The sequence below is a fragment of the Gopherus evgoodei genome, chromosome 14 (genome assembly GCF_007399415.2).
Source record: "Gopherus evgoodei ecotype Sinaloan lineage chromosome 14, rGopEvg1_v1.p, whole genome shotgun sequence".
Taxonomy (NCBI): Eukaryota; Metazoa; Chordata; order Testudines; family Testudinidae; genus Gopherus; species Gopherus evgoodei.
In genome coordinates, this window is record NC_044335.1 from 6524349 (window position 1) to 6539506 (window position 15158).

At 44.9% G+C, this 15158-nt stretch overlaps 1 protein-coding gene across 3 annotated transcripts in view; it reads right to left on the reverse strand.

The window, feature by feature from the left end:
- Positions 1 to 260: 260 nt before the first annotated feature.
- COL20A1 (collagen type XX alpha 1 chain) overlaps positions 261 to 15158 on the reverse strand; it is a 100142-nt gene continuing 85244 nt past the window's right edge. For all 3 annotated transcript variants that reach the window (XM_030533752.1, XM_030533749.1, XM_030533750.1), the window contains 5 exons: positions 13397 to 13463; positions 11397 to 11585; positions 3944 to 4021; positions 2633 to 2788; positions 261 to 1360 (listed from right to left, as the gene is read on the reverse strand). In XM_030533752.1, the coding sequence (XP_030389612.1) occupies positions 1347 to 1360; positions 2633 to 2788; positions 3944 to 4021; positions 11397 to 11585; positions 13397 to 13463 (504 nt within the window). In that variant the 3' untranslated portion in view covers positions 261 to 1346. The remainder of the gene's footprint in view (positions 1361 to 2632; positions 2789 to 3943; positions 4022 to 11396; positions 11586 to 13396; positions 13464 to 15158) is intronic.

The following is a 15158-nucleotide window of genomic DNA, read 5'->3' on the forward strand; positions in this document are numbered from 1 at the left end:
TGTTGGATAATTACAGGACTAAAATTTCAAGTGGGTTAGCTGTGCACAGCTACCGGTATTGCAAATGAAAATGCATGATCGTGTATGCGCGGTACCATCACTAGCCATTTGTGTACAGCTATCCAGTGTGCCAATAATTAGAGGAAATGTGCACACACATTAGGTGCACGGTAATGTGTGTTTTGCTCCTTTTTTTTTGTATCTAAGCTTTTTCGTAGAAGCGATGCAAGGAGAGTCGGTCCAGATTTTCTAACGCCAGTGACATTTTATTCACAGAACTTGATTGTCTTTGTGTCGATAACCCAGGTTCAGGAGCAATTATTTGAAAGCAGTTACAATGTAGCTCGGATCTGAGACCAATACAAGCTGGTACAATATAAAATAACAAACAATTACCATTAAGGCGTTGCATTACTAGTATCAATATAAATTTGGTATGAATGTGAACAATTAAGGCCTGTACAATTAGAATGTCAGACAATAACAAATACCTCTAGTATCCTATTGATAAAAGTGAGGCCTTTTATGGCTATGCAGTATTTGATGGGATAGAATGGAAAACTGTTACTATGCGCCTAGAAGGCAGATATGGAGAAGGCCAAGGGGTTATCTAGGCTATACCTTATTAATGCACAAATGCTCTATTTTCTAGTACTTTGCTTGATATGTATAAAACGAGACTAGGCACCTGGGCTTCCACCGTTCCTCTGCAAAGGTGATTCCATAGTCCAATGATAGTCATGTATATATATAATGAAACTGGGAGGAAGACTTCAATATTGTGCCAAAGGCAGCAGCAGTAATAGTATTAGACTTTATTCCATTGGCACCCCACAGTTAACATGGCAGTGGGGTGCCAATGGAATTCCCCCATTGTACGGATTTGCATCTTTCGGTACCTTGTACTGTTCTGCTCAGCTACTGGTGACCCACAATAATGGCTAAAAAAAATAAAACACAAGTGGACAAACACGAGCCATTGCTCCAGACTCTTTCTGAACATTTCATATACCATTAGTGCTACTTTTGGCTTAACAGCCTGAACCTCAGACTGTATTTCTTTACCCTGTTGTGGGACACCTGACAGCAGTTCAGACACACCAACGGTCCAATGCAAAATGGTACAGATAACATAGAAATACAGGTGAGAGGGGATGCCTAGGTACTCGCTGCATACAGTCTGGTTTTGTGGGTAGTGTTTTATGCTTCCATACAAAAATCCAGTGCAACCAGGGGGAACTTTGTATTGGGTGTTGAAGTTGCAGTTACGCTCTGGCTAGATAGAACCTTAATGCAGAAGTTTCCAAAGGACAGAGACCTGTCCAAGGTAGCCCATGCCTCAGTCGTCATGGGATGAAATCTGCATTTGGAGACAAAAACAGGAGATACTATTGAACAGAAGAATATATACAACAAAGTACAGAGGATGGAGGGTGCACAATTAGTCCTCCCTCAACCATCTTCTCTCAGGCACTAACTACTGTCTGTACTTTATTCTTATTCTATGAGATGGGGAGGTATAGTGAGGCATTAATATGTCCTGTCATTAGTACCATGAAAATACCCCAAGTTAATTGACAAGATACACCAATAACTAAATTGGGTAGCTCAGTATTAGGAGAAAAGACCTTTCACATAAGAGAAAATAGGGCCATCTATATGGAGCAGGAGCATTTTTAAAAATCTACTTTGCCTTCTTCAAATGTGGTGCAATAAATCAGGGGTTCTCAAGCTGGGGGTCAGGACCTCTCAGGGGTTCATGAGGTTATTTCCTGGGGGGCTGCAAGCTGACAGCCTACACCCCAAACCCCACTTTGCATCCAGCATTTATAATGGTGTTAAATATAAACGTGTTTTTATAAGGGGGGTCACACTCAGAGGCTTGCTATGCGAAAGGGGTCACCAGTCCAAAAGTTTGACAACCACTGACATAAATGGAGGAAAAAGGAATAACAGATACAGTTAAATAAAGATGCACAGCTTCATCTGACAGGGAGGGTGAAAATATCATTCAGGAGAAGTCTTGAACCAGTTCCCCTTCCAGTACATGGTTGCATAGTAGGCCAGTTTACAGACATAACTGCTCTGAAAAAATGGCTAGTTTGAGGGGGAGGTCAATATTACAGACAAATGGTCAGTCACATGAGAATGCCTTTTTGCAGTAGAAGTTTCTTGTAGAAACCATGCATAAGTGCTTCTCAAGAAGAATCCCTACTCCTTTCATGAGGTACAGAGCAGAGGTCATATCAAAGTAAATGCTACTCCTGGTGTGTTAGATCATCTCATGCAACCCAAAGCCTCCAGAACTGGCTTTAGTCTGCCACAACGTCTTTCGTTGTGAGAAGGGGAAAAATTTGTGAGAGGTGGACAGATGCGTAAAGAGCAGAGGTATGCAATTATTACAGGTTAATCCAACCACTGTTAAATGTTCAGCAGCCAGTCAGAAGAACTTTTTCCACATGGTTTGTGTTAAGTACTTAGTAAAAAATGTTCTCCAGGATAAACTGTCCTGGAGAACATGTCCTTGAAGCATGGGAAAAATAAATTAAGCAAAAATAATAATCGGTCTAATACAGGTTAGCCAGGTAGACAAAGATGCATCAATGGGGCAGCTTCTAGAATCAGGACTAACCTCTTGTGCTTGCCCTGTAGCATCCAGAGATATCACAACCACCTGGGTAGCCAGGTGCTCCAGGATGGCCTCTGGCACCAGGAAAACCTGGAGGACCAGTGCTCCCGGGGGAACCCTTCAGACCTGGGTCCCCTATGACTTGTTCTCCTGGAAGGCCTGAAAAATGAATGGCATCTCAAACAGTACAGTATAACTCTGCTGGTCCAATGCAATATCTATAGTCTGATGGCACACAACTACTGACGGTTATCTGGGGACTTTCCTTTCTCCCTTTTGAAGGAAGATGAGGTTAGAGTCCCTACTGCATCCTGATGATCTATGGACCGCTTTCTCATTTCCCACAATTTAACCCTTTCCTGCTGTTCACCAGTGCCCTAGAAGCTTTGCGATGTGGTCAGCATCACTATGTCTGAAGAAGGCTAGAAAGAACGCTTGTCTATCTTCATCAGTGCTGTCTCAAACATCAGGAAGAATTGCTCAGGAGTATGATGACCTATCCTCACCCTCAAGGAGTGATTCCAGCCCGTGATGAGCAGGGAGCAGGATTAGGGAATCTCATCACTGTCTCCCATGTGGAGAATTATCAGACACTAATCCCAAGATCCTGGTGGGATTCACTGATTTTATGTCTTTATATGTCAATAGTAACAATCTATGTGTGTATGTGTAAAAAAATACTTTCTGCAATGCTCTCCTGCTGGCACTGAAGTCAGCAATAGGCCCCCTGACTTCAGCTAAAGCAGATCAGGCTCTTGAGGGGAGAATTTTGAGTGATTTTAGGTTCCAACAAAGTAGGGGGCCAATTTTCAAAGGGTCTTCCACTTTGTGAGCCACATCCTTAACTGGCTTATGCCATGTGAACATCTGGCCCTGTATGCACAAAACTCTGCAATAGTGTAGGCAATGTGAAAAGTCTGTATGATTAAAACATGCAATTACCTAGCTGGTATGTTCAGACATTGGGGATTTCTGCCTCTGCACTGGCAGATGTTTACCAAAGGGAGGTTCTTTGGAAAGTATGTCCCAATGGGATCTTAGAAACAGAGGAGCTGCCATATTGAAGCAGACCCATGGGCCATATAGTCTTGTTTCCTGTCTCTGATAATGGCCAGCACCAGATGCTTCAGATGAAGGTGCCAGAAACCCTGCTAGAGGCAGATTTAGGCTTATCTGCCCCTCATGACTGAGTGTTGCTTTGAAATTGGGATGTGGCTGTTGCAAGCTATGCTCAAGCTGTTTGCTCAAACCCCTTGGGAGCACAGATGAAGAGTCAACATTATGCTTGAAACCAAAAGACTGTATTCACTGTACCTGCGCGTCCTCTTGGTCCCTGGCCTCCTTCCTCCCTGGCTCCAGCCATTCCTTTCTCACCCTTGCCTCCTGGTCCTCCTGTTTGAGGATGAGAGAGAGAGATGTCACTTACCAGAGCTTAACAGCTTCCTCTGAATTAACACCCTCTACTCCAGCCTCCCCATAAGGTGGTTCTTAAGTGGTATAGTCTTTGAGGAGGTTGTGGTCTTTAGTGCCACACACAGCAAAACAGGATCCCCTCCTATGTGGCCCTGCATATGTATCCTTGAGCAGCCCTTGGAATTTTCCCTCAAATAAGATCATCCCCCTACACATTGAATTTAAGTTTGTGGCTATTTATGAAACTGTAAATATAAATCAAGTCATCTTTTAATATTATTTATACCTGGTCTTTAAGTACAGTGTAGTGCATCATACAGTGTTAGGGAGCCTGTTAACCCTTCACTGTTGAATGCCATTTTAGTGGTGCAGTAGAAATGACTTCCTCATCAATGTGCATTGTTCTGCTGTGCCTGCAGCTCTCTGTGCAACAAAGCCAGTCTTCCCGAGCTCTTTCTCCCCTTACCACCTCTAGGGGCCAGCACCCAACTGCAGCTTTCTCAGGGCAACTGGTGCAACTGCATATGCCAGGCTCTTGCTGCTCAGGGAGGGTTGGCTGGAAAACAGTAATTCCATTGTGTGCAATGTTTTGGAGGTTTGGGAATCTGTTTCCATTCTGATGAGGAATGAAACTGAGACCTTACAAAAGTTCCCCCAGTGTCACCAGCCTGGTGGTTATGACACTGGCCTGAGATGTGCTAGCCTCAGGTTCAAGTCCCTTCTCTGACTCTAATCGTGTCTCCCATGTTCCAGGTCAATATCCTGACCCGTAGGCTAATGAGTTAGTCTCACCTTCCTGATGAAATGGTCAACTATACTGGGACCTGAAGAAGAGCTCTGTGTAGCTCAAAAGTGTCTCTCTCTCACCAAACAGAAGTTGGTCCAATAAAAGATATTAACTCCCGCACCTCGTGTCTCAAGACGTAGCTCTTGAGAAAATGGCTTTTTTTGACAGAAGTTTTGGCAAAGAGATTTTGACCAGTTCTACACATAAGTTCTACCTGTTCTTCATCTAGGGGATCTGTCTCCTCACGTGACCATCTGGAAATAGTTGCAGGTTGCTTCATCCCTGCTCCACTTAATTGTCATTTTGATAAGTTTTATGTTTTCAGGACAGAACTGAATGACTAACCAGCTCGAGCTAGAGGTTGGCTTTTCAGAAGGATTAAGCAGCTACTGAAGCCAGAGCAGTTTCAATTAATGTTGTTGCACAAGACTCTCCAGCAAATATTTTTATAAAAATATCTGCTCGGACATTATTTCCTCCCATTAACACCTAGCTTTGCCTCTCCTGCCATCAAAAATTTGTATCAATATGTAAGACCTGCTCCGGAAGTGGGGCCCTTTCGTGAGAATACATGCTTGTGAGAGAGCAGCAGGAATTGCCCGACAGGCCTACGCCTCAAACTGCAGAAGAACTTTCAGTGCATGGAGCGGTCCTTTGTATTAGTAGCAAAAATAGCTGCTTGCTTTACATGTCTTGTCAGGTGGACAGAAACAGAGTTTGTTATTGAGCTTGAATACCCACTTCTTCAGATGCATGTGGTGGAAATATCCAGGGGCAGGTATATATATGCTAGCAAGCAAGCTAGAGATAACGAGGTCAGTTCAATCAGGGAGGATGAGGCCTTGTTCTAGCAGTTGAGGTGTGAAAACCAAGAGAGGAAAAACTCGTTCTGTAGTTGGCAAGCCATTCACAGTCTTTGTTCAATCCTGAGCTGATGGTGTCAAATTTTCAGATGAACTGAAGCTCAGCAGTTTCTCATGCTCCAAAACGTCTGTTAGTCTATAAGGATGTGATGCAGTAGGGACTGTCTGTGTGGGGAGTGGGAGAGCAGGGGAGGACTTTAGGGGATGGACGATGCCAGGGCCTGTAACCTGAGCTAGGTAAGGGAGGGGAAAGGTCAACACCTTTGCCCGGGAAGGGGAACAAAGGAAGGGAGTGGCAGGAGGGAAGCAGTTTGAGTTTGGGCTTGGGGCTGTGTGGGCGGAATTCAGGGTATCCTAACTAGGATCCAAGCACCCTGAAAGCCCAGAGGGACTCGGTGGAGGGGTCCTGACTGTGCCTGCAAGCTCTGCTGTGACCGGTGTTCCTGTTATTCAATAAACCTTCTGTTTTACTGGCTGGCTAAGAGTCACTGTGGGTCCCAGGAAGAGGGGTGGAGGGCCGGACTCCCCACACTCCGTGACAAAGGTGCCACAGGATTCTTTGCTGCTTTTACAGATCCAGACTAACACGGCTACCCCTCTGATACTTGACACCATGCAAGGCACTGCATTTAGCCGTATGAAGTGGAAATCCATCAACCTCATGAAGAAACTTGCACAAATACAGACAGATATCATCTTCCTTTCCAAATGCAAACGGATGGACATCATACCAAATGGACTAAAGGTAAAAAATCCACTGCTATCTACATACTACACAGACCACAGTGAGAGATTATGCCATACTCTATCAAAGAAACTGAGGAACCACCTGATCAGCATCCTATACAGCAAACAGGAAAACATCAAAAAAGAGCTCTCCAACCTGGAGACTCTCATTAATAACCAAACTTCTATACAAACGGACTTCACTAGAATAAGACAGGAGATCTACATTACTCACTTCACCTCTCTACAAAGGAAAAAGGACTGTAAGCTGTCTAAACTCCTACCTGCCACATGGGGCCAAAACCGTGGTACCCCTAACCCACCCAGCAATATCGTCAATCTATCCAACTACACACTCAGCCCAGAAGAAAAGTCTGTCCTATCTCGGGGACTCTCTTTCTGCCCTGCCACCCCCACCAACATGATACAGTTCTGTGGCGATCTGGAAGCCTACTTTCGCCGTCTCTGACTCAAAGAATACTTCCAGGACAACACTGAACAGTGCACTGATACACAGGTGCCCTCCCACCAACAGTACAAGAAGAAGAACTCCACATGGACTCCTCCTGAGGGTCGAAATGACAGTCTGGACCTATACATTGAATGCTTCCGCCGGCGTGCACAGGCAGAAATTGTGGAACAACAACATCGCTTGCCTCACAACCTAAGTCGTGCAGAACGCAATGCCATCCACAGCCTCAGAAACCACCCTGACATTATCATCAAAGAGGCTGATAAAGGAGGTGCCGTTGTCATCATGAACAGGTCTGACTACCAAAAGGAGGCCGCCAGACAACTCTCCAATACCAAATTCTACAGGCCACTTCCCTCAGATCCCACTGAGGAATACACTAAGAAACTGCAACATCTACTCAGGACACTCCCTACACTAACACCAGAAGAAATCAACATACCCCTAGAGCCCCGACCAGGGTTATTCTATCTACTACCCAAGATCCACAAACCCGGAAATCCTGGACGCCCCATCATCTCGGGCATTGGCACTCTCACTGAAGGACTGTCTGGATATATGGACTCTCTACTCAGACCCTATGCCACCAGCACTCCCAGCTATCTCTGCGACACCACTGATTTCCTGAGGAAACTACAATGCATTGGTGACCTCCCAGAAAACACCATCCTAGCCACCATGGATGTAGAGGCTCTCTACACAAACATCCCACACACAGATGGAATACAAGCTGTCAGGAACACTATCCCTGATGATGCCACAGCACAACTGGCTGCTGAGCTCTGTGCCTTTATACTTACACACAACTATTTCAAATTTGATGACAATATATATCTCCACAGCAGTGGCACTGCTATGGGCACCCGCATGGCCCCACAATATGCCAATATCTTTATGGCCGACCTGGAACAACGCTTCCTCAGCTCTCGTCCACTCACGCCCCTTCTCTACCTACGCTACATTGATGACATCTTCATCATCTGGACCCATGGGAAGGAGACTCTGGAAAAATTCCACCATGATTTCAACAGCTTCCACCCCACCATCAACCTCAGCCTGGACCAATCTACACGGGAGGTCCACTTTCTTGACACCACGGTGCAAATAAGTGATGGTCACATTAACACCACCCTATATCGAAAACCTACCGACCGCTATGCCTACCTTCATGCCTCCAGCTTCCATCCCGTACACATCACACAATCCATTGTCTACAGCCAAGCACTGAGGTACAACCGCATCTGCTCTAACCCCTCAGACAGAGACCAACACCTACAAAATCTCCACCAAGCATTCTCAAAACTACAATACCCGCACGAGGAAATAAGGAAACAGATCAACAGAGCCAGATGTGTACCCAGAAGCCTCCTATTGCAAGACAAACCCAAGAAAGAAACCAACAGGACTCCACTGGCCATCACATACAGTCCCCAACTAAAACCCCTCCAACGCATCATCAAGGATCTACAACCCATCCTGGACAATGATCCCACACTTTCACAGGCCTTGGGTGGCAGGCCAGTCCTTGCCCACAGACAACCTGCCAACCTGAAACATATCCTCACCTGTAACTGCACACCGCACCATAATAACTCTAGCTCAGGAACCAATCCATGCAACAAACCTCGATGCCAACTCTGCCCACATATCTACACCAGCGACACCATCACAGGACTTAACCAGATCAGCCATACCATCACTGGTTCATTCACCTGCACATCCACCAATGTAATATACGCCATCATATGCCAGCAATGCCCCTCTGCTATGTACATCGGCCAAACTGGACAGTCTCTACGGCAAAGGATAAATGGACACAAATCAGACATTAGGAATGGCAATATACAAAAACCTGTAGGAGAGCACTTCAACCTCCCTGGCCACACTATAGCAGATCTTAAGGTGGCCATCCTGCAGCAAAAAAACTTCAGGACCAGACTTCAAAGAGAAACTGCTGAGTTTCAGTTCATCTGAAAATTTGACACCATCAGCTCAGGATTGAACAAAGACTGTGAATGGCTTGCCAACTACAGAACCAGTTTCTCCTCTCTTGGTTTTCACACCTCAACTGCTAGAACAGGGCCTCATCCTCCCTGATTGAACTGACCTCGTTATCTCTAGCTTGCTTGCTAGCATATATAAACCTGCCCCTGGAAATTTCCACCACATGCATCTGAAGAAGTGGGTATTCACCCACGAAAGCTCATGCTCCAAAACGTCTGTTAGTCTATAGGTGCCACAGGATTCTTTGCTTCTTTTACAGATCCAGACTAACACAGCTACCCCTCTGATTATTGAGCTTGTGACTGGGGGAGATTTTCTTGAAATGGGAAGAAGGAAAAAAACTTTCTTTTAACATGAGAGTTGGTTTAAAAAAAAAGTCAGTATGGTTGGTATATACCCCTAGTGCTGGCTCCCATCCTGTTCTCAATGGGATGCTATGAATAAAGACTGGGGAGGGGGAGAAGGGCTGCTTCAGAAGCAAACTTGCTATCCCCAAAGCTCTAGTAAGGAGATACCTTCCCCAACACATATTTCAAGATGGCTTTTCTACAGAAAAGTAAAGAGCTACTAAAAAGAAGGTGGGGGAACAGGAAACAATGGTGCAGAATCTTCCTTGAGCGCTCTTGACAGATTCAGGTTGCTGGGTGAGCAGCTGTGTGAAATGTGCCAATTAAACCACAAACTTAGACCAAAAATTGAAGGAAATTCTACATGAAATAGGAGGGTGAGGCTCTTCTTGCACGTGCACACAGTGATTTCCTTTTTTCTCTCACAACGTTTTCATCTTTAATAATGCTGTATGTGCCGCTTTCGAGCTGCAGCCAAAAGGTTCTTCTAACAGCCTATCCTTAATACACTGCTTTATTAAACCATGGGTGGCTGCCAGGATGATGGTGCAGTCAAGATTTGCCCTGTAATTAAACAAAAGTTCCAGCAACACTTTCCAAATATTCTCTCCAAAGCTCATGAGTTCTACTCCAAAAAGGTGCCAGCGAGTGCTCTGCCCACTGAGGGGTGGCGAGTGGGGGTGGGGAGAGGTAAGAAGCATTGCATGCTGCTCTCATTCCCTCACTGGAAAAAACTGTTGGCCATATGCTGGCACCTTTACTTCGTCCTTACATTGACTTCAAGGGGAGTTTTGATCAAGTAAAACTTTCAGATTTGGTCCAGCATTCTGCCCAGAGACAATGAGAGCCCACCTTGGATGGTGGGTGATGCTGCTGGGTAGAAGGTGGTCCTGTTTTTTGTTGATTAATACTTATGGGCACGTGAATGGCTGGAGGCATCCACCAGGACTGCACTCCACTGGGCTGGGTGATGTGAATACACGCACACCAACACACAAGGTCCCTACCCCGAAGATCTTGCAATCTGAGGTGGGTAACAATGCAATGGATGGGAGAAAGACATACAGTCCAATACTGGAATCCTTCCTGCCCCATCAAACTTTGCTTCATGGCATAAACAAGGTGTCACCACTCCCATCTGTCCTGGGCTACTTTTTGCATATAATGGAAAGGTAAATTTAATATAAACCTCAGCCATACCTGGCAGAGCATTAAAGAATCTGACAATAAACATGCCTGGTGTGTGTAAGCAAGTCTAGATCTGGTACAGGAGTACATGACACTGCATATCCCAAGTCCCATACATTTCTCCCTTAGTACTGTTTGATGGTGGGAGGGATTATTTTAGTTGGCCCCTTTTATGTATTTCTCCAGCTACCCAATGACACACTGGCCACAGCAGATGCTCTGGCTTTGGCCTTAACACATGTCCAGATATTTCCATCTTTTTTTCCTGTAGCCATTGTTAAAACGGCTGATTTCATAGACCCGACACCAGTGGGAGCTGAATGAGGTGAGATCAGCTCAGGAAGGGTATTCCACAAGTAAGGGGCAGTGTGAAGGGATGTGGAGAAGAGTCACTGGCAAAGCTGAGGAGGGGAGTGTGACGAGTGATGAGCAGCTCACAGCCACGTGGGAGATCCAGTTAGAGAATGGGTGCTGCAGGATCCACTTTGCTAAACAGACATAATGCCGGTATGCAATTACTGGCTCAGAAGTGGAGGGGAACGAAGTACCGATATTCAGGCAGACCAGATAGACACTCATGCTGGTAATCCTGGGCAGACACTCCACTTGTTTGTAATTTTAATGGGGTGAATGTGCCTCAAACTGTCTTGGAACCATAATTTTGACATTACTCCTGAAAACAGGGTGAGAAGGTACTAGGCTGCAGATCCTGCTCATTGCGAGAGCTAGAGCTGAACAAACCCCTCTGATCCAGTAACCTCCAAACTTTGTGGACATATGGATCATGAGGGAATCTTTGTTGTTGGTGCCTATCTCTATACCATGCTGAATCAATGTGAAATAGACGTGAGGTTAATGCTCATATCTATCTGGAAGTTTAGGTGAAGAAGCTACCCTTCATTAGCCACTATGTCTGCAAGTATGAAGGCCACAGTGAAGCCCTACTTAAGAACACTTCAGTCAGTACCTCTTTCCCCAGGATACCCATCTTTGCCTGGCTGTCCTGGGATACCGTCTTCTCCTCTTTCTCCTTTAGTACCAGCGATACCTGGAAGACCTGGTCGTCCAGGTCCTCCTGGCTTCAATGTGTCATCGAACACAGGAACTGGCTTCCTCGTATGTTCGTGGATGAATGAGTCGAATTTCAACACATGAGCTGAGAAGACAAGTCAGAAAATAAACTGCCTCATCTCCACTCCAGAGGAGATGTTGAGATGAGCAAAAGGCCTCAGCTCAGAACCTCTGCTGGCACAAATGTAACCTGTGAGGATAAAATAAAGGGTCCAAGAGCCTTTTGCCCACCTTCGGGCCAAGCCCTAACCTTTTACCAGATTCAGGAAAGGTTCTGTAAGTTCTTCCAACCAAAGAAATAGTTGGAGTCCATCAAATGTGGAGCTACAGAGGACTTGGATTAGGTTTGGAGCCAAGTCAGGGCCACCATGTGGGTTGAGATCAAATAGTGCCAACGAATCTCTCAACATATTGGCTGCATCTATACAAGACATCACCACCCCAGCCCCAAGCCCTTTCTGTTTCTGGATCCAAAACTGTCACTATGTTTAGTTCCAAGGACTCAGAACAGAACCCATGCCCAAGCCCTTGAAATCTGAAGCCGTTTAGAAGTCAGGTCCTCGTTTTGGCCCATTTTTAGTTTCCCATATACAGTTCTGATGCCATATGGTTATACATTGGTTGCATCACTTACATAGCAGAGAGAAGACAATACTGCAGCCTATCTTAAAAGTGCAATGTACCTATCATCAGACCAGGCAAAGGGTGGTTTGGGTTTGAAAAAAGTACTAGCTGGAAACTTCATTGAGTTTGCAAAACCACAATTGGGGAGGAGTGTTCAGATCCACTTCTGTTTTGTCTGCACCCCGAAGTTCAGGGAGGGAGAGGGGAAATAGGGTGATAGATAAGTGACAGTGGTTCCAGTTTTGGCTCATACCTATTTTACACAGATGGGAGTCAAACTATGGAAACTTTTGATATTACAAAACCATTCCCTGGTTCTGGTTTTGTTTGCAAAACTCATATCAGGATGAATGATGTGGTCTGATTTTATTCTGTGTATTCTGATGTTGCCCCATCTCTGAAAAAAAACTTTATATAAATAAAAATCACCAGGTACTATGAAGTTGTCAGTCCAAACTGCAGAGGTCATGAACTGAAGAGGAAGACTCTGCTGAATCATGGTCTTGCTATTTGACCTTGGGCAAAGCACTAACATGATTTCCCTGTGCATGGTTGACCCCAAGCAAATCTTGCTGACAACTCTTCATCCCAGGAAAAGCAAACACACAAATCCCTGGTGCATTCAGTGGGGTTGCACTTGGTCCAGGCATCATCTGAGCTAAGCTTTCCAAGTTCCACCCACCCACCCAAAATCAAGCCTCCTGTTTTCTCTGCTGTAGAAACTGAGGGATCAATTAATGGCACACTGGAGTGATTTTTCCTAAAAGAGTCAGTCAATCGAAGCCTTTTCCTACACTTGAAAGAAAAATCCAGTACAAGATGCCAGGCTGGACTGCTAAGTAATATTTCACAGGTCTTTGTTCTAATACAACTTGGTGGGGGGGGCGGGGGAAGAAAAATGTTCAGTTTTGGGGGCTGGCCTGAGAGATTCTTACTCACTTTTAATGCTCATCACTTCACAGGATCTGACCCAAACTCACTGAAGTCATAGAATAGAATATCAGGGTTGGAAGGGACCTCAGGAGGTATCTAGTCCAACCTCCTGCTTAAAAAGCAAGGCCAAGCCCCAATTTTTGCCCCAGATTCCTAAATGGCCCCTCAAGGATTGAACTCACAACCCTGAGTTTAGCAGGCCAATGCTCAAACCACTGAGCTATCCCTCCCCCAATGGAAGGCCAAGGCCTCAGCCTCCTGGATTATGCCAATGGATTATGTGGTAAAAAATCAAGTGCTGTAGAAGCACCACTGCCCAAGGAAACATGTTATACTCACTCTGAATCATCTGCTCACAAGCCTGGCTAACCAGCTGGTAAATTGTGGCCAGGGATTGTGGTTCACCCTGAAGTAAAATTAAAAAAAATTAAATACTTTTGAAATAAAGTGGATAAAAGGTAAGAATGTAAGTTTTATGATGGCACAATCAGTTTGAGCTATCGAGATATTCATCACCCTGAGATATCACTGTTTATTCATCAATAGGCTTTGAAACAATAAAATCTTAACTGGTAAATATCAATAATTTTGTTCTTCCCTGCACCCACAAGTTGACTAAATAAATTTTCAGTCATTATTAAATGAAAATTAACCACAACTGGAGAGTATAGTTGCATATATGTTTATATGGCTTGAAGGCTGATAAGTGTGTTTAGCATATAAGTCAGTACTCAGCGATGCTTAAATTAATATGATTAAATATAACAACTTTATGCCTTTGCTTCTGAATCTTTAATGAATGAATCTTGACTCCTATGGTCATTACCTGCTGAACAAACAACAACTGCTTTCTGGGTTTTTTCTTAAAGTGTTTGCACAGCAGGATATAAACTACTTGGAAATAAACATTGATTCTAGCCATAAAAATTCATAACTATAAAAACTGAACCCTTCCAAGCCTCTTTCAAAAACATCCATCTGTGGCTGGTACTGTTGCGATCGCTGTGCAATCTTACACAGAATGAAACAAAAACTGGGCACAAGGCCCGCCCGGGAAAACCAGCAATCACAACATAAAAAAAATTCACAAAAGAAAGAGCTGGTGAAAAAAGGAGATGACGAAATGAATAATCAGTATCAGCTTCAAATAGAAAAGTCTTGCACCCAGTCTCGAAGGCCATAGGTGCTGGAAGCAGGGGTGCTGCTGCACTTCCTGGCTAGAAGTAGTAATAGCAACCCAAATACATTGGTTCGACCTTCAACACCCACACTTTAAAAAACTCCTCCAGCACCACTTTCTAAGGGTACATCTACACTGCAAAGAAAATCCCGCGGTGTCAGGCCTCAGGGCCTGTGTCAACTGACTTGGGCTCACGAGACCTGGGTCATAGTGCTGACAATAGCAATGTGGATGTTCCCACTCAGACTGGAGCACAGGCTCTGAAACCTTGTGACCCGGGAGGGTCTCAAAACCAGGGCTCCAATCTGAGCAGGAATGTCTACACTGCTATTTTTAGCCCCATAGCGTGATCATGAGTCAATTGACCTGGGCTCTGAGACTTGTGCCATGTGTTTTAATTTGCAGCAAGATGTACCCAAAGACAGGTGCAATGGGAACCAGTGAGAAAGAGGTCCAGTGAAGAGGCTTCTCAGGGCATGAACCTATTGAAGGTAATGGAACGACTTCCATTGGCTTCAATGTCTGTCAATCTGGTCCTGCATGGCAGGAAACATTGTAGCAAAATCTGTATTTGCATCACCTACAGACAAGGCTTGAGTTTTCCCAGTTCTCATGTGTAATTCACAGACTGGATGACTGCAAGCCGGTACAAGAGCTGTGCGCATTCTCTGGCACTCAGTGCTACCTAGCAGTAGACAGGCCATTTAGGAGTGTAAATCTAACTGAAAGTCAATGGAACTTACTCTCCTAAGGCCTAACTCCCACTGAAATCAAGGGAAAGCAGCTGTCTATGTGCTCAAGTCACCCTTGAAAATAGGACTTAGACACTTGAGAAAATGTTAGGCAGCGTTGCCAGGGGAAAATTCCCCCTCAATATCAGAACCCAGATTTTCAGATTGTGTAAATCCCCTGATTCCAGTG